The sequence below is a fragment of the Coenobita brevimanus genome, chromosome 60, assembly GCF_032717465.1.
Source record: "Coenobita brevimanus isolate Jiangsu-jjx chromosome 60, ASM3271746v2, whole genome shotgun sequence".
Taxonomy (NCBI): Eukaryota; Metazoa; Arthropoda; class Malacostraca; order Decapoda; family Coenobitidae; genus Coenobita; species Coenobita brevimanus.
Window position 1 is genome coordinate 37,867,117 of NC_137013.1, and position 20,162 is coordinate 37,887,278.

The window sequence follows — 20,162 nt, forward strand, 5'->3', positions numbered from 1 at the left end:
GTGTGATGGCCCGTAGGCCCCCCCCTTTTGTGTGATGGCCCGTAGGCCCCCCCTTTTGTGTGATGGCCCGTAGGCCCCCCCTTTTGTGTGATGGCCCGTAGGCCCCCCTTTTGTGTGATGGCCCGTAGGCCCCCCCCTTTTGTGTGATGGCCCGTAGGCCCCCCCTTTTGTGTGATGGCCCGTAGGCCCCCCCTTTTGTGTGATGGCCCGTAGGCCCCCCCTTTTGTGTGATGGCCCGTAGGCCCCCCCCTTTTGTGTGATGGCCCGTAGGCCCCCCCTTTTGTGTGATGGCCCGTAGGCCCCCCCTTTTGTGTGATGGCCCGTAGGCCCCCCCTTTTGTGTGATGGCCCGTTGGCACCCCCTTTTGTGTGATGGCCCGTTGGCCCCCCCTTTTGTGTGATGGCCCGTAGGCCCCCCCCTTTTGTGTGATGGCCCGTAGGCCCCCCCCTTTTGTGTGATGGCCCATAGCCCCCCCCTTTTGTGTGATGGCCCATAACCCTCCCCCCCCTTTGTGTGATAGCCCATTGCCACCCCCATGTGGTGCTATAAACCATTGCCATCCCCTCCCCCCCGGTGTGTTATAGCCCATAGCCATCCTCCCCCCCGGTGTGTTATAGCCCATAGCCATCCTCCCCCCCGGTGTGTTATAGCCCATAGCCATCCTCCCCCCCGGTGTGTTATAGCCCATAGCCATCCTCCCCCCCCCCGTGGTGTTATAACAAATAGCATCCTCCGTGGTGTGATAGCTCTTAGCCACACCCTCCATGGTGATAGCCCGTAGTCACACCCTCTGTGTTGTGATATTCCGTAGCCACACCCTCCGTGGTGATAGCCCATGGCCCTCTTCCCCGTGGTGTGGTAGCCCATTGCCACCCCCCCCCCTCCTGTAGTGTGATAGCCCATAGCCCTCAGCCCCCTCCCCCATGGTTGATAGTCCATGGTAATATGTTGCTGTGCCTCTTTTTACAGTAACTTGGCCTAGATTTCTGTCTTTCTGCACTTTTAATGTACGTCAAAAGCGGTAAAAGACAGTACCATAGTTCTCTATTTTCCTCGATATTTCCTCATGACTAACACCATATTCTATTGTTTGTCTGTTGTTATAACTCTGCATTCAAGGAGAGAAAGACAAGCTAGAGTAAATACTAGGCACGAGAAAGCTGTGGAAACTGTAGTCTAGGCTTTCTTTTTATGCTAAGGACGTGGGTGAAATATTAACAGTAAATTAAATTGCATTAGTATTTATTTTAAATTACAGTAGTATGTTATGGAGGCTTCAGAGCAGACTTCACTTATTTGTATTGACCTATATTAAGGCATACTGTGGCGTGTAGAAATGTCTGTTAACCACCATAGTCTGAAATACTGATATATTAAACCTTTACTGAACATAGGATGATATGAAGTTTGTTCCTGTTTTTGTTTAAACAGTATTAAAAGATAACATTGACTGAACCAATAAGCTTCTGCCCCTAGGATGTGTACTGTACTGGCTGCTGACTCTGCTGTCCTTGTGTACTGCTTTACCCTGCCGAGTGGCACCGAAGGACTGTGCTTCTGTGGAACATGGATGTTAACTACACTGAAGCTCCATAGGTTTTTGTGCCTGCTGATAACCCTGCAGTCGTTGCAAAGAGTCTGATCATGCCTCTGCCAAATGCTGCTGAGAACTGATGGTTAGTGCCCTTACCCTTATGAGGCTTAAAGCTTGTTTGTTTGATATTATTAAGTTATATTTATAACTGATATTTATTTTTATAAAAAGCCAATATATCTTAATTAATTCACTCATGCTCCATAGGTATTGTGTGTGCTTGCTGCTGACTCTGCCATCCTGACGATCACAGGCCTTACTCCTGCTGAGCAGTAATGAACTGAAAGTTGTGCCCCTGTCGGCGAACTCTGGTCATCATGCCCCTGTCGGCAAACTCTGGTCATCATGCCCCTGTCGGCGAACTCTGGTCATCATGCCCCTGTCGGCGAACTCTGGTCAACATGCCCATGCAGTCATGCTCTTATGGAGCAGTTAACTGGTCCTGCCCCTGCCAAGTGATGCCAGAGGATTGTGGTGGTCATGCTCCTGCTGAGTTATGTCTGAGGACTCTGGTGGTGGTTGTACCCCTGCTGAGTGATTCATGAGGACTCTGGTGGTGATTGTGCCCATCAAGTGAAGCCCAAGGACTCGGGTGGTCGTCGTACCCCTGCTAAGAGATGCCTGAAGACTTTGGTGTGGTGGTTGTACCCCTGCTGAGTGATGCTTGAGGACTTTTGTGGTGGTTGTGCCCCTGTAAAGTGCTGCTGAAGGACCCTGGTGGTGGTTGTGCCCATGCCAAATGCTGCCAAAGGTTCCTTGTGGTGGTCATGCCCCTGCCTAACGCTGCTGAAAGACCCTGGTGGTTGTTATGCCTCTGTCAAATGCTTTTGAAGCACCCTGGTGGTGGCTTTGCCACAGCCAAATGCTGCTGAAGGACTCTGGTGGTGGTCATGCCCCTGCCCAATGCTTCTGAATCACCCTTGTGGTGGTTGTGCAACAGGCAAATGCCGCTGAAGGACTCTGGTAATGTTCTTGCCCCTGCCAAAAGCTGCTGAAGGACTCTGGTGGTGATCTTGCCTCGTGCTGAAAGCTGCTGAAGGACTGGTGGTGATCTTTCCCCTGTCAAATGCAGCTGAAGGGTTCTGGTCAAGGTTGTGCCTCTGCCAAATGCTGCTGAAGGACCCTGGTGGTGGTCATGCCCCTGCCAAATGCCGCTGATGGACTGTGGTGGTGGTCATGCCCCTCCCAAATGCTGCTGAAGGACTTGGGTGGTGGTTGAGCCCCTGCAAAGTGCTGCTGAAGGACTCTGGTGGTGGTCGTGCCCCTGCTAAGTGTTGCTGCTGGACTCTGGTGGTGGTCGTGCCCCTGCTAAGTGCCACTGAAGGAATCTGGTGGCAGTCATGCCCCTACTAAATGCAGCTGAAGGATCTGAGGGGCGGTCATGACCCTGCTGAGTGATTCCCGAGGACTCTGGTGGTCGTGCCTCTGCCAAGTGTTGTGGATAAATGTGGGTGAGTACAGTATTCTTACTCTTAAAAGGTTTGTCTGTTATGTGCTTAATACTGATTTATATATTAAAAGCTAATGAGGATTTGAACTAATAAAACTGCTGTTTGTATATCCTGTGTAAATCTGCTATCCTGGCAAACAACTCTGGCCTTTATTCCTGAGAACTGCTGAGGATTCTGGTTGTGCTCCCAGGTGAATGAAGAACTGTCCCATGCAGAGTTTATGGCGAAGAACTCTGGCCGTGGTCCCCTGCCGAGTGATGGCGAAGAACTCTGGCCGTGGTCCCCTGCCGAGTGATGGCGAAGAACTCTGGCCGTGGTCCCCTGCCGAGTGATGGCGAAGAACTCTGGCCGTGGTCCCCTGCCGAGTGATGGCGAAGAACTCTCGTCTGCTTGTACCAGATGTCTCTACTTCTATATTAATTGTTGTATTTTTTTAATATGCAATAAAAAAACTGAAATTTACTGTCTTGTTTTCTTGCATTTCATTTTTATGTAGTTTTTCAACTGAACCTTAAATCTGACTGGTGACCAGTATACCTGAGGATATAACACATTACGACCAAAAAAATTGTAGTACAGTATTATATAAAAAAAACTTATAAATCTAAACATCCTTTATTCAGTGAAAAATTGTTACAAACTTTTTAAAAATTAAAACAAAAAATGAAAATGTGAAAAATTCAATCTGAAATTAAAAATATATGGGGAAAAATATTGGGAAAATATTAGCAAAATTAGCAATTTTCAGCAAAAAATGGCCCAAAGACAGATTTGAGGGGCCTCAAAAAATGTACCTAAGTCAATTGCGAAGATTAATGGAACCAGGTTTCGCGTTGAGCCTTTCATACTCTGAAGAGTGTCCAGAGACAACCTGAAACAAGAGAAAGGTGTTAAAAAAATATAGTAAGTACCCTCCAAAAAATCCCCACCCCTTTCCCCTTCCTCTCTCACCATAACTACAAGTAGCAGGGCAAGAGAGGAAGGGCAAAGGAGTGGAGGAGTTTTGGAGAGGACACTAGGAGGAAAATGCGCCAAGTGGGAGAGTGTTTGTACAGATGCAGACATAAATACTGATCCACTTCATGAACCATAATTAGCTAGAAGTGAGCAATGACTTCTGAGATCCAATGAGGCTACCTTCAATCATTACAAACCTTTCAGAATATTACATACAAGTTTCATAATTCATGCACTAAAAAACATGGAGCAGTATTTTTATCCACAACTGTACTAACCAGGCTCACAGCATCAACACACACAAATGGCCATCTTGGAACTGAAAGTTGCCAGCTAGTATTGTTATGGGCAAATTTTTGGACTTAGTACAATTTTGAGATGCCAACTAGTATTTTTGAGTGAATTTTTGGACTTAGTATAATTCTGAGATGCCAACTACAGGTAGTAGCGTTGTATAGTTTTGATATGCCAACTAGTACTATTATTATTGAATTTTTCAACTTAGAACATATTTTGAGATGCTTAGACACCAATAATAAACAACTGTGGCCATCTTGGATTTGAAAGCTGCTGATCTATATTACCAAAAACAAATTTTTGGACTTGGTAAAACTTTGTGATGCTTAGATACCAATGATACAAGATTGAGGCATCAATTAATTACTTTATGAATAATTCTGTGGACATTCATAACAGCAATGATAGCTCTGACTTATAGATTACCTGTACTTTCTTTTTCCGACAAAAAAAAAAGATATATACCAAAACATTGAATTTGAAGGATTATGTTGCCCATAAAACGACTATTTTCAGATTAGTCAAATTAACGCTGGCTTGTGATTAATTCAGGGTGGTCCATATATTACACTTGTCTAATCTTAAGGGGACAGCAGTACGGTTACAAGAGGGACAAAGACAATTTGGATGCTTCATAAAACTGATAATCAACCATGAAATCAATGGACATTAAATAACAAATACTTTTCCGCTAAACATAAATGGGGTTATACAATTAATGGACATGGAAGAATAGATACTATAATACTAAGCATGATAAGGATTATGCAATCAATGGACATGAAAAAGCAGATATCATAACACAAATCATGAGAAGGGTTATGGGAGTAGAAAATGATGCAGGGGAGACAATGGTACAGATCACATAGCCATCCCCTCAACTAAGGTGCATACATAATACATGGACCGCCCTGTGTGACGCAAGAGGCTGTAAATGTGTGATGATTCACAAACTTATGATCAATTTACTGTCGTAACTATTACTGAGTTTTTGCTGGAAGGACAAAGAATTGAGGGCAGGCTCTCTCATCTCTTGTTTTGCTGGCAAAAACACAAGTTATGTTCACTTTCATCTTAAATGTCAGGACCAACTGCCTAGCCCCGGGCTCCTACGCTCCCAATGGGGCAACGTAGGATTAGATGATGGATGGATGGATGGATTTCTTTCACCTTAATTTGGCCCAGATTTTTGTCATCTTGCAACTTATTTATGCAGCTTAGTGTAGAAAAAGACAATACAGCACTATGACTGTATATTTTTTCCACATCACTTTGTGGCTAGCTTTTTGCAAGAGCAGAGTGAGTGAGAACACTATACAGTACTCTGGCTGAAATGTGTAAAATTCTTGTCCCATACAGCTTGTAAAATTTTCCTGCTTGAGAACCACCAAAATTTCCCATTCTTCTCAGCAATGGAACCCATTGTGATAGGTTGTACCATTTTGAAATTGTCATGACAATGTCATTACAAATGTCTTCCACTGGTACCAAACTTTTACCCAAAAACAGTCAAAAAATGCTCAAAATGTTTTCACTATACAAGAACAAAGCAATGAAAATTTGTTTTTTTCTCAGCTATTATGCCAATCATTGGATATCATACTTTGAAAATGTCATAAGAATTGCCTTCCAGTGGTACCATTAATTTTCAAGGAATCAAATGTAGCCTAGAAAGGCCCAAAATACAACCCTGCTCACTCAGGCATGTCCCATATCTGTGGTGTAGCCGCCTGTTTCTTGATACCAGATTTTAGTGTTAATCTATAGTTACAACTCAGAGGGGAGAGAAAAAAATAAAAATAAAATAAAAATAAAAAATAAGGCTCAACATCCTTTCCACATCACCAGGACCACATTCTAGTGTTCATCTGATGTTAAAACTCAGCATTCATGAGAGATGGAGGGCAATTTTAGGCCAAGTTAAAGTGAAACGAGTATAGTTACGACAGAAAAGTTATCACAAGTTATTTTGTGAGCACTCCCAGTGCGCAAAGATACATGGCCACGTGGAACTGACTGCATACGAAAGATCATAATCTGGTGGCAGCAGGTGACTTCTTAGCATATTTTCTTTGGCAATATGACTGACTGAGTGAATGAGCAAAGCCAGCAAGTGAGAACAGCATTAGACATGCAGTTGGGTGGTAGAGCACAGCACCTAAACTGTTATCTGGGAAACTATAAAAGAATACATGGATCTATGCAAATCAGTGGAAAGCTTATGAGGTTATTGGTGTTACACATCACTTTTCTCAAAATCTGCCACCATATGGCTGGAGGAAAAAAAAAAAAAAAAGAAACTGTGTTATCTCTGAAACTATAAAGCAACAGTGGATATATGCACACTGCTGAGAAGCTTACGAAAAAGCAGTAAGTGTTAGTGAACTCATCTACCTCAATTTGCACCACAATCTATCTATCTATCTATTGCCAGACGCCTCAATCCCGTTTGGGGTGGCCACAAACAAATCGCCTCCAAGTCGCCCTGTCCCCCGCCATTTCACTCCCCTGCTCCCAACTCACACCCCCCTCTCTCATATACCTCTCCACCCCATCTCTCCATCTCATCCTCGGCCTCCCCCTCCCTCTTTCCCCCTCCACCTCACTCACATACACTCTCTTCGTCAGTCTTTCACCCTCCATCCTCTCCATATGGCCAAACCACCTCAGTGTGTTCCTCATAAAGCTTCCTATCACATCCACATCAACACCACAACGCTCCACACCACAATACTGCTGTAAAAATGCCAAAATGTGCCAAACTGAGCACGAAACTTAGTTGTCTAAGAATTTATTAAGCTACTGCACATCTACACACAATGTCTGAAAACTTGTTGAAAAGTTATGGGTATCACTAAGTGGTTTTCTTCAAAATGTCAAAGTGTGCATTAACATCAGGCAAGTGATGTGGCAGAGTCTTCAAAATGTCAAAGTGTGCATTAATATTAAGCAAGTAGAATGGCAGTTTCTTAAAAATTTCAAAGTTGCATTAATATAGATACTACACGGCTAGATAGACAGACCATGGTGTTCTCCAAAATTTCAGTGTGCAATAATATAAGGCAAGTGGGATGCCATAATTCTTTTAGCTAAAATTACAATATCAGCAAGCTGGCTGGCTCTTACAAGTTCCGCATTTTCAAGTGAGAATGTGTATAACTTGATTTTACTCATTAACAGCATACTGATGACATACATGTATGCAGCATATTCCATGTGACCTCATAATACATACAAATATATATAAGAAATGCACAAATACATATAATAAACAGACACAGAAAATATAAAACAATGACTTCTGTCTAAACTAAAATTCTGGTCAAATATAATCTATCTAACCTCTAAAAATTCTGGTTCAATAAAATCTACCTAACCTCTAAAAATTCTAGTCAAATGCATCTATCTAACCTCTAAAAATTCTGGTTCAACTTCTGTTTCACTACATCTCCTGAAAAACTCATAAAACAAGGTGATTTAAAATGTTACCACTTACACAAGCTCTGGGTAGGGCAGGGCAGGGCTGGGCAGGGCAGGGTAAAGTAAGGTAAGGTAAAGTAAAGTAAAGTAAAGTAAGGTAAGGTAAGATAAGGTAAGGTAGGGTAGGGTAAAAGTAAGGGTAAGGGCAAGGTAAGGTAAGGTTGGGCTGGGTAGTTCAGTCAGACAGGCTAAGGTATGGTAGGGCAGGTCAGTCAGGGTTGGATAAGGAAGCTACGGTAAGACAGAGAAATGTAGGGTAACGTAAATTATGGTATGAGGAGTTACTTTGCATGGAATACATGGTGGGGGGGGGGAATCCATATAATCAATAACTTCTTTTGGTCACTGTTAAGTTTTTAAACCTTTTTTTTTTTTTTTTTTTTTTTTTCCCCCAGCTCAATGAAAATAAAAAGCTAATTACTGGGAGTCTGGGAATTTACTCTCAAAATCCGGACCGACTGCTCTAAAACTGAGTGTATGATGGTGTAAGTCCTTAATTTCTTATGATCATTTATGGAACAGCTGTAGTCAATTCTGCTAAGAAAGTTGGAGAAGGGTATGTATTCATCCATGTCTGTCTGTCTGTTTATTTGTGGACATGATACTATTATCTCAAAAAGCTGTTATCGGATTTCAACAAAATCTGGTGGATATGTGGGCAGTAAGTCAAGAAGTTGATTAGGTTTTGAGGTGGATCCAGATGCAGGAGTAAATTATAAATTTTACTGGTGTCAGTGGAGCTATGCCCTCTTTCTGTCTGTCTAACAAGGCAGACCATGACTGTTGAAATACCTCCCCCAAGAAGGATGCACGGAGGTTGGTCTATACAGTAAACCATGAATTACACTAACACCGGCAATAATATGCACTTTCCGAACGCTTTCTAGTTGTTAGCTGTGATCATCCTGCATTCCACCTTACAGAATGCAGTCAGCAATGATACAGAATGGTCAGACATGATGTACCATTACATTTAGGGGACATTCATAACTGTCAGATGTGATCACCCTGGACCAACATTAGAGTGTAGTCAGCAACAACGCAGAATAGTCAGACATTCAATAATTGTCTCATGCTTCAGAAGTAACTGTCAAACACTATGAACTTGTCCACACTTTCACATACTCAGTTTTAATATGACCCTAACACCTATGCTACTCTGGGTCACATTCTAAGTGCCTTTAGAGATTTCATAGGATCTCTTCCTTAGTCATTTATCCTGCTATAAGATCTTTTATCCAAGTGACTGTACATAAGAGTCACAATCCTAGCAGATTCAAACTTACAAATCATATTACATACCTCATTTTTTTTTTTTCCCCCACCAGCTTCCACCAATTATTGGGAAGTAATTAGCTGGTTTTGGCTCTTGGTTAAGCTTCCACTACATTAAGAATATCTGCTGCACCATCACCAACCCCAATGCAGGAATTCTTTAGGTGGTAACATGGTGTCATTTTTATAGTAAATCACATTACATCTCACCATCCTCTTTTACACAATGAAAAAAACCAGGTGGCTCCCATGCCTGGTTAAACAAATATTTCTCAATTTCCTCCACATCCCCAAATGAAGGATGGTGGACTGCAGAGGAAGGGTTCATATTCAAATGAGCCTGGGGTTGCAAATACTACTATGTTAATTGATGTTACTGAAGTCAACAGCTTGAACTCTGAGAATGGCCCATTCAACTGGATGGATTTTGTTACTTTCTCTTTCTTTCTTTCTTTTTTTCTAACTCACTCCACCCTACCTCATCCTCCCATCCAAGGGTGGGAAAGAGGTATTGTATGGGTGATGATGATGATATTGATGCAGCCTATGCTGATACAGTATTAAGATGATATAAACAGCATACATGAAAAGTGTTATCATGTAGTATGTATATAATAAATGACTAAGGAAGAGAAGCCACAAAAACTCCCATGCCACCAATAAAAATGACCTTACTTCTAATACATACAGGAACACTTGACATGTGGGATCATATGGGCCTTTGCTAAACTAGTGAAGAACCTTATGCCTGAAAATTCTTAGGGTGCTAAACTGACATACCATATAGAACCCTGCTAGTGACACAGCTACCTTGCATATAAAAATTCTTGGGGTGTGGCTGGCTGACCAGGCCTGAACCTAAGTAGCACATGAAAAAGTAATCTGGTTTACCTTTAACATAACAGTGAGATGAATGGATGCAGATGGTTTTAGTGCTGACAGATTTCTTGCAATTCTGTCCATCATCATCAGCAGCCCAAGTTTGTCCACTGCAGAATAAAGGTTTCTCCTATCTTCTTCCACTTTGATGTATTGGCTGTCAGCATATTCCATCAAATCCCAGTGAATCTTGAAGTCCGAACATGATAGCAAGAAGAGATTTGGGATCCACTCCTCCATCTGCCGACAAAAATCACTATCAGTATCATCATCATGATCTTCAATTCTATTCTCATTATTATACATGGAGTATATAGTTATGATCCAGAAAAAGGAAAATACATATGTCATTATAATTAATATTTTCAATCATCAGGCCCTGCAATTCCCACTCACTCACTCACTCCAGAATATAGTACAGGTAACCCCTCGATTATCCGATATAACAGAGCTAAAGGCATATCCAGGTAATGGCTCCATCCAATGTAGTGGACTTCTCCCCTGGACCCCGTTCGTACATAACCTAACTTTGAATGTCACTGTAAAAGGCCACTACAGTACATCGTACAACACTTGTTCCTGTTGTTGAACACTACTCTTATCTGATCAAGCAGACCTATAGAACCACAGCCAAGCAATTGCCATGGTGAAGCAGACCTATCAACCACAGAAAAGTAGTCAGCACTGCAGGGCCATACCCAGCAGTAACAAGAAAAAAATGGCTACACAAGAAAAATGCAGAGGGCACACAAAACTTTATGGTAAAATGGAATAAAATCATGGTAAAACAATAAAATCATGATTGAGTGCAGTAAGCTACAATAAAATCGTCAACACTCACGATTCAAACATCCCACATCAATTTTACCCAGGATCTCCCACTTCTAGAGTCAGCACTACCCTCTTCCTTTTCCCTGGTGGAAGGCACATCATCACACATCCTAGGAAGAAGCATGCAAGGAAGAGCAAGGCCTGAAGCAGGTAGGGAACAATGACAAAAACCACCACATGCAACACCATAACAACTGTCTGGGAGGGGCTGTCTGCTACACAAATGCCACATGGGAACTGAGACCAAGCAAGTGGGGGGGTCTCTAGTGGATGCTGGGTAAACTACCCAGCCAGACACAGCAGTGCCACACAGCTATTCCTGCCCGTCTGGGCAGAAATTTTCACACGACCATAATTTCCACCCGGACAGAAGAATTTTGTCTGGATATTATGGAAAAATGTACAAATTATGGTTTCAAACTGCCAGATCACAGCGTCCGGATAACAGATTATCCAGGTAATGGTCGTCCCGATAACAGAGGGATTACTTCCATTCATCAAGCCTCGCAATTCCCACTCACTCATTTAGAATGAATGCTGTGGGGTGTAAACTTTACTCACCTTCTCACTCCATCCACGAAGGTTCCCTCGGGCAAGTGTCAAGGCAACAACTCTTCCCCTATTCAGTATATATCTCCCAACATACTGACATAGTTCGGCCAAGATTTGCAGTCCTCTTCTTGGTGCCTTCCTTCCCAGGTTGATGCTTTCAGATACCATCCTGTGAAAAGGATCAATTTCAGGAAAACATCCATGTGCCCATACATCTAGAGTTACTGTTCACATATTATGCAGGTACAAAAATTAATAAATAGAGTGAGTGACTCTACACTGAGTGACAAGCCAAATGGTTTCCTGTACACCAGGAAACCATTTACTACACTGGGTGGTAACCATATAACTAAATTTTGGCGCCAGGTGGTTTAGTGGATAATTACAGTGCTCTAATTGGATTAAGCCGGTGAAGGTTATATCCAACAGGTGGTTAGGGTTTATTGCTCACGTAATGCCTCTCAGGGATGAGTGAGGCTGGTCACTCTCATCTTAAATGTCAGGACCAACTTGCCTAGCCCCTGGCTCCTACGCTCCTCATGGGGTAATGTAGGATTGGATGATGGTGATGATGATGATGTAAAACTTTAACATTATGGTACTATTTACTGGGAGAGATTTGGTTAGATGGCAAACTCTCCTAGTTTGCTGGCAGGAATATTTACAGGGAGATTTGGTTTGACGGTGAACTCTCCTAGTTTGCTGGCAAGAATACCATATTTCACTGAGCGCACATTTTGGTGCACACAGTTCCTTGGTTTTAATGAAATAAATTAAAATTTACACACCTTTTCCTGAAACTAGTCCTACTACATTCATTACTGGATACTGGGTCAGACTAACCTGAATGATGAATGACAATGAACGACAAATGACAATGGTAAATGTAACTAAGAGCCACTCCCTAACGTCATTCATCATTCTGATTAGTCAGGCCCGATGCCGACATCCCACTGCATCTTTGGGAAACTGAATGACATTAATATCATATGGAATGACACAGATATTACCTGTCATTCCAGTGCATACCCTGTCAACACCCCACTGCATCTTTAGGAAACCAAATGACATATCACATGGAATGACACTGATATTTCCTGACATTCCAGTGTAAACCCTCTGTTGACATCTTCCACATTGTAAACAGAATAACTGATATTACATGGAATGACACTAATATTACCTGTCATTCCAGTGTATAACCTCTGGTGACACCTCACTGCATCTTTAGGAAACCAAATGACATTAATATCACATGGAATGACACTGATATTACCAGTCATTTCAGTGGAACTCCTCTCTCTGTAGCTCAGTCCATCTTTAGGAAATCAAATGACATTTGGAATGACACTGGTATTACCTGTCATTCCAGGGTCTGTCCTCTCTCAGCACCTCATTTCATATTTAGCAAACTGAATGAGTGTTATCATATACACTGAAACTCATATTACCTGTCATTCCTGCTTATATTTTCTCTCTACACCTAATTCCATCTTCATGAAACTGAATGACATTAATATCACATGGAATGGCACTGATATCAACTGTCATTCCAACATTTAGCCTATCTCTGCACCTCACTGCATCTTTAGCAAACTGAATGACAGTGATATCACATGAAGTGACACTGCTATTACCTGTCATTCCAGTGTATATCCTCTCTCTGCACCTCAGTCCATCTTTAGCAAAGTGAATGACAGTGGTATCACATGTAGTGACACTAGTACTACTTGTCATTTCAGTGGAAATCGTCTCTCTGCACCTCATTCCATCTTTAGGAAGTTGAATGACAGTGATAACACAGGGAATGAGACTGATATTACAGTACCTGTCACTCCAGCATATAATTTCTCTCTCTACTTCATACCATCTCCAGGAAACTGAATGACATTAATATCACATGGAATAAAACTGATATTATCTCATTCCAGCCTATCTCTACACCTCTTCCTATCTTTAGCAAACTGATTGACAGTGATATCACCTGTAGTGACACTGATATTACCTGTCATTCCAGCTTAGCATCTCTCTGCACCTCATACCATCTTTAGGAAACCGAATGACATCAATATCACACGGAATGACTCTGATATTCCCTGTCATTCCCGTGTATACCCTCTGTTGACTCTTCATTGCATCCTTAGGAAACCGAATGACAATAATATTACATGCAATGACACCCATACTACATGTCGTTCCTGTGTATAACATCTCTCTACACCTCATTCCATCTTTTGGAGAAAGAATGACATTAATTTCACATGGAATGGAACTGAAATTACTTGTAATTCCTGTATATATCCTCTCCCTACACCTCATTCCATCTTTAGCAAACTGAATGACAGTGATATGGCATGGAATGACACAGATACTACCTATCATTCCAGTGTATACCCTCTCTCTACACCTCATTCCAACTTTAGGATTAATATCACATGGACTGACACTAATATTAACTGTCATTGTAGGAAAGACGGGTAATAGCAGTGTCATGCCATGTAATATGTCATTTGGTTTCCTGAAGATGCAATGGAGTGTAGACAAAGGTATGCACTGGAATGACATGTAGTATCAGAGTCATTCCATGTGATATATATGTCATTTGGTTTCCTAAAGATGCAATGAGGTGCCAACAGAGGGTATACACTGGAATGACATGTAATATCAGTGTCATTCCATCTGATGTTAAAGTTACTCAGTTCCTAAAGATGCAATGGGGTGTCAATGGAGGGTATACACTGGAATGACGAGTAATATCACTTTCATTCTGTGATATTAATGTCATTCGGTTTCCGGGCCAAACTACTCTGCATGACGAATGACAGTATTGAGCGGCTATTATTGTACTGTATTTACATATACTGTTGTCAATCGTCAATTGGTGTCATTTGCCATTCAGAATAGTAAGACCCTTGGATATTCACCTGCTTCTCCACTTGCTATTCCTGTGATGCTTTGTTGGGTACAGCATTCCTTCATTTTACAACTGTGATGCATTTCTGCAAACCAATCATTTAATGAATTTTGTGTTGTAATCATGTAAGCAAGAAAAAGATCACACACTGGTTTTGAGAAATCAAGCATCACAGTGACTGTACCAGAAAAAAAAAAAAAAAAAAGACTTAAATTCTTATTGATCTCATAAGCAAATGACTGTACACTACACTGATGGTATAATGAGGGTGTGCTGTATTTCTTATACTAACTGGCAAACACAGGGTATACAGTTTATGTTTTCTATGGGTTCCTCTAATCAATACGGTAGCAACCTTTTCCTTTTACCATTTCCTTAGTTTGGGGTTGGTGGAGGATTAGTGCCCCTCCCTGTAAAACAATTAACTCTAAGCCCTTGGCCACCCCATCTGGGATACATGGCGTCTGGCAATGAATGAAAAAAATTTCCTTAGTTTGATAAAGTTCAATTAATGCTTAAAATTGCTAACTTTACTGTCTCATTCTTCTCCCATGTGGTCTGATTGGGTTAGATGAAGTTAAAGTAATGCTTTGGGGGGTCTGAGGAGCAAAAGCACCCAGTTAGGTTAAGTTAGATGTAATCAGGTTTGGATAAAACATGGATTTTCTGATTTGTTAAGTAATTCATTTGATATTAACCAACATTTTCCAGTGAAAATGTTTCTTCTCTCTGCACAGGTTCCTACATTCAACAAAGGGATGGAGGAGGCAGGAAAAAATGGGAAAAGGGACAATTCCGATAGAAAGGAGTCAAAATCAAATGAAACACAAAAATCATCAGAAAGACCTCCTTTTATCCACAAAAATGTGTCTGCCTGAAAGTAAAAATTTATACTTTGGGGAACTGAAATTCTACAATAATGGGGTCACGAAGTTATAGAGGGTGATGGCACTACAGTACGTAGCATACAGAAGAAAAATAACAAAGAGCAGAAAAAGAAACTCCTTACCGTACCCATCTCAACAAGAAGAAATGCACAGGCACTGCCATGAATTAAAGAGGTGGTGATAAAATCCTTCACTGCACTGTATGGCCCATTTTGGTAAACGGTTTTGAGTATCAGCCAGAGGTCTTCGCAAGAGGGTCATCGCTGGTTCACAGAGGCGTGGCTTTTGAATTGGCACTTACTCAGAAAATCCTGCCAAAATGGAAAAGGAATTAGGTCTTTGTGAATGGATAAGAGAATCTGGGATTTGTACAGACTATTATTCCTAGTTCCCACCAGCCTTTGGCCCTCAACGGGTACCGGTATCGGTCAAATTTTACACGTTGCCCTCATCTGATTTTCGACTTTTCGTTAACATTTTTTAGTAGAATTGGTCATTCTAAGAATCTTTTCTTCTATGACATTTCTCTTGCAAACTGATAATAAACGAGTTACACGCGATTTACTTCCGCCAATCACAATCACAGGTGATATTTTTTCGCATTTACACCCAACTCACTGACAACAAAAGTGGCTAACTCACCTTATACTTTACGCAATTCTAAGCATTTTTTCTTCTACGACACTTCCGTCTTAAATCAATCGTTGATGAGTTATGCAATTTATTACACATTATTTTCTATGGGAGAGAGATTTTCCCTGCCGTGGTCGGACAGTTGTGTGTGTTCGTTGGTGCGTGTTATGTGTGTGGGTGGATAAAGCGCATGCGTGGCACATGAATCAACCAATCACAAAGACGAATTTCAAATGTCCCACGCTAGGGCTCGCAAGATTTGAAAGTCAGTTTGTCTCCAACCATGGACTGGAAAGCCTGCAAAATTTATTACTTCATTGCTATTTCACAGTTCTACCTGCAAGAAAATAAAACTGTAGCCTTTGTGTGATCGCATGGTGTTTTACCTTCAACAGGAACAAAGTACCCAAATCAAGGCAAAAGTCTCATTTTACTTGATCAGAAAGTGTTGCACTGCCGCCCGTCACCAGTTGCCGTTACAGCTACAGACGACTCTTCAGATGCAGACGAGGAACTGTAAACTAGGTAAATGCATTATTTCTTATTTACATCCGGTTAGGTTAGGTTAGATGAGGTTTGGTTAATGTAATGGGGGGTCTGGGGGGCGAAGCCCCCCAGTTAGGAAACACGAACTCCCTAGGAAGCTTATAATTATTTTCTTCCGAAGGATTTTAGTGTTTTTCGTTTGAGTTTGATAACAGTTCCAGTAGGAAATCACTCGCTTTTGCGTTTTTCCCCCACCCAACACCCCGGTCCCCCAGTATTCTTGGGGGGAGGGGGAAGAACCGCAAAAAAATACGTTTCAGGTGATAACAGGCAACCAACCTGAGTGTTTTCTGTTGTTTTTGGTGTGATTTTTGTTGATTTGGACCGGTCCTTTCCACCGGAAGTCGCTAGTGGCGTTCAACAAAAACTAGCAACTTGCGATAGAAACGAAGGTCAAAATCGATCGAATCACACCAAAAACAACAGGAAACACTCAGGTTGGATGAAAAAATCGGATGAGGGCAACGTGTAAAAATTGACCCCGGGATCTTCATTTCTTACGCCACATTTATCTGATGCCTAATTTTACTCATCTTGCCAAAGCAGAATTTCTCTGTTGCAGTTCGCCCAAATAAATGCGTTCATCTCGTATTACCATATTAAATATACTAATACCGGCCTAAGGGGTCCCCGACAGACTCGGGATATAGGGATACAGCTTACTTCCAGCCATTCTCTTAGTCACATAATAATAATACATGACCTGCCTTAATGCAAAGGTGTCTGCATCTTCCACAATACGAAAAAGCAACCATCCAGTGTGCATGCACGTGAAATTCACCATCATTTTTGCACATACCGTACCGTGACTGTCACTGCCGACCTACTGTTTATTTTAAGTATCTATACTTCCACTGAAAAGACGATCAAACTTTAGTCTACGAAAGAATCGGAATCTCTTTTCAAATCCCTCCGTTTTACAAACGAATATTAGTTATTCCTTCGTAAGTTGTCTTGAATATGCACAAAACTTTCAAAATCAATGATGGAAAATTTGTTTTACAGTAAAGGGCTAAGCCGATTAGGAAATGTTTCCACTTTATCTTTGCGGAGTTGGACCCTTGTTTATCCGCTTTGCCTTTGATCGACCCCCCCTAAATACTTCACACACATATCACACTTAATATTATTGGACAATACAACATTAGCATACAACAAAATGCTAATGTCTCGTATGCAGCCTAACGTTAAAGGATGACGTGAAAGCTATCGTACATCGCCCGATTTGCGTTTCACGTTAATACCGACCATTTGATGCCACATTTTACATTTACATTAAAACAATGAGCCACCATCACTGTTATAATTCATATAATTCAAAAACTAACATACTTGCTACATAAATATTACTGATATACCCTGCAACATACTCTGCAACCATCATCATCACCACTGCAATCCACCCTACCACCACCATCCTGCACTGCTATCTTTCCTGCCCTGCCCTTTTCCCTTCCCAGTCTTCTGCCCTGCCCTGCCCTTCGTTGCATCCTTGCCCCGCCGTGCCCTGCACCCCTTCCCTACCATGCTTTGCCGTCCCTTCCCCCCTGCACTGCTACCTTGTCATCAGTGCCATGTCCTCCCCTTCACCCTTGCAATACACAGCAGTGCATACAAGTGAACACGGCATACTGTACAACAAAGGATGAGAAGGGCTTTGTTAACATGCAATGCTAAACACTGTGCAACCACGCAGCCTGTGTTTGCATTAATGCATGTTAAAGATCAGTACAAAACTATTTCGTACACAAAAATCGCACCCTACTCATTTGACATATGCCACAGTTTCAGTACCAGTTACTCCAATATTACTTAAAAACTTAGCAACGCAAGAATAACAGTCAAAACGGCATATATCAAAGGACTGAATGGGGTTCAAGGAGGTGACATACTGGAGGGGTTGGGCACGGCTGGACATGGCAAAGGGATGACTTCATACTGGAGGGATAGGGCAGGGCATGAATAGCAGGGCAAGGGAGGGCATGGCTGGGTGCAGCAAAGGAGGCGACTTCTCATACTGGAGGGGTAGGGCAGGACATGGCAGATGTGAGTGGACATAACTGGGTATAGCAAGGGTGCAGGGTAGGCCAGAGCCAGGAAAGGAGGGCAGGGATGGCAGAACAAGGTAAGGATGGTACGAGAAATCCTTCCTAAGCTGAATAAAATAGTCTGGCAGCAGCAAGAATAAACTGAGAAAAGACATCACGGTACTGAGGGGGTTCAAAGATACTAACAGACACTGATTAAGATGCATGTTAAATATCCATGAACAAAAGCACATTCCACTGACCATGACAGTTTTATACTCATCACTAACTTGGAACAATTTTTTATTCTCTTCCAGCTGTGCCACATAACTCGAGCCAATCTTCAAAATTCATTTCACATAATGTTTGAGACTACCATCATGTTTTAAGATTCTGCTACTACAACCCGTTATTCAGGCTGGAAAGATTAAAATTTTTGGCCAAGTTAAAGTTCACAGTATAATATCAGCAAACAAATAAATTTTCACAAATATATTACTCATGGCCATATTACAATAACAGAATACGAAGGTGTGGACAAGCTACTGTATCTATTTCAATCCATCACCAGACACCTTAATCTCACAAGGAGTGGACACATATAAATCACCTCCATGTTGCCCTGTCCCCTGTCATTTCAGTGCCCTTCCCTCAAATTACACCCTCTCTCACATACATCTCTGTTTCATCCATTCACCTTACCCACATACACTCTCTCCACCTCTCAACTTACATCCTCCTCTCTCATCTACCTCTCCACAACCAACTACCACCATTACCACCACCATCACCAACTTCCACCACCACGCGATCACCTACCAGCACCACAACCACACCCATCCATTACCACCACACCACCACAACCACCTACCATTATCACAGCTACAATCATCCACCAATACCACCACCTACCATCATTACAACCACAGCCTTCCACCATTACCACCACAACCACCTACCTTACCAGTATCACAACCACAATCATCCACCAATACCACCACCTACCATCATTACAACCACAACCTTCTACCATTACCACCACAACCACTTACCTTACCATTATCACAACCATAACCATCCACCACCATCACCACCATCACCTACCATCATTACAACCACAACCTTCCATCATTACCATCTACCATTATCACAACCACAACCACAATCACAACCATAACCATCCATCATTACCACCACCACCACCATCTGTTTCCATCACCCCCTTCCTTGCTGCACTCCTAGCCTATCTCTCTCCTCTCTTCCTTTTCCTCCTCTCCTTTCCTTTCCCCTCCTTGTCTTTCCACCTCTCGTCTTTCTCCTTCTCTCCACCTCTTCCTCTTCCCTGAAAAGCAGGCTACCTTCCTCCCCTCCATCCTTTCCCCCTTACGTCCTCCATCCCCTCCACCCCCTCCCCTACAAACAACTACCACCACAACCAAGATTACATTTTTCTGTCCACTATTTTCTTTTTCACAATTCTATATATAAACAAGATTTGTGGCAGCAGGGTCAAGATTCGGAATGACTTAGTTATATTTTGATTTTTTTAAAATTCATTCTGGTGTGCTTTATTTATATTTGATATTCATTTCATTGGGAAAACATTACTCCTTTCTTTAAGAGGTCACAGAGTGTGACCTCAGTGATTAAGGACTGAAGAGGGAGGCTGCCATAGATGAAGAAGCGTGGAGAACCGCCATTAGGTGACCAAGGCGGACGTACGCATGTTGGAGCCTTTATACACGATACGATTCAGAGATCTACAATAGTTACCATAAGCTGAACTGGGTTAGGTTAATCCAACTAATCCTGTCGAACATATGCTAAATCAAACTATGA

At 42.0% G+C, this 20,162-nt stretch overlaps 1 protein-coding gene across 1 annotated transcript; it reads right to left on the reverse strand.

The window, feature by feature from the left end:
* Nucleotides 1-3,768: 3,768 nt before the first annotated feature.
* Nucleotides 3,769-15,388, reverse strand: LOC145403222 (uncharacterized). The gene is made up of 4 exons (XM_080275032.1): nt 15,245-15,388; nt 11,326-11,485; nt 9,946-10,173; nt 3,769-3,916 (listed from the first exon to the last, which is right to left on the reverse strand). The coding sequence occupies exons 2-4, from the start codon at nt 11,482-11,484 to the stop codon at nt 3,845-3,847; spliced, it is 459 nt and encodes a 152-aa protein (XP_080131158.1). The 5' UTR covers nt 11,485; nt 15,245-15,388; the 3' UTR covers nt 3,769-3,844.
* Between the last annotated feature and the right edge of the window lie 4,774 nt (nt 15,389-20,162).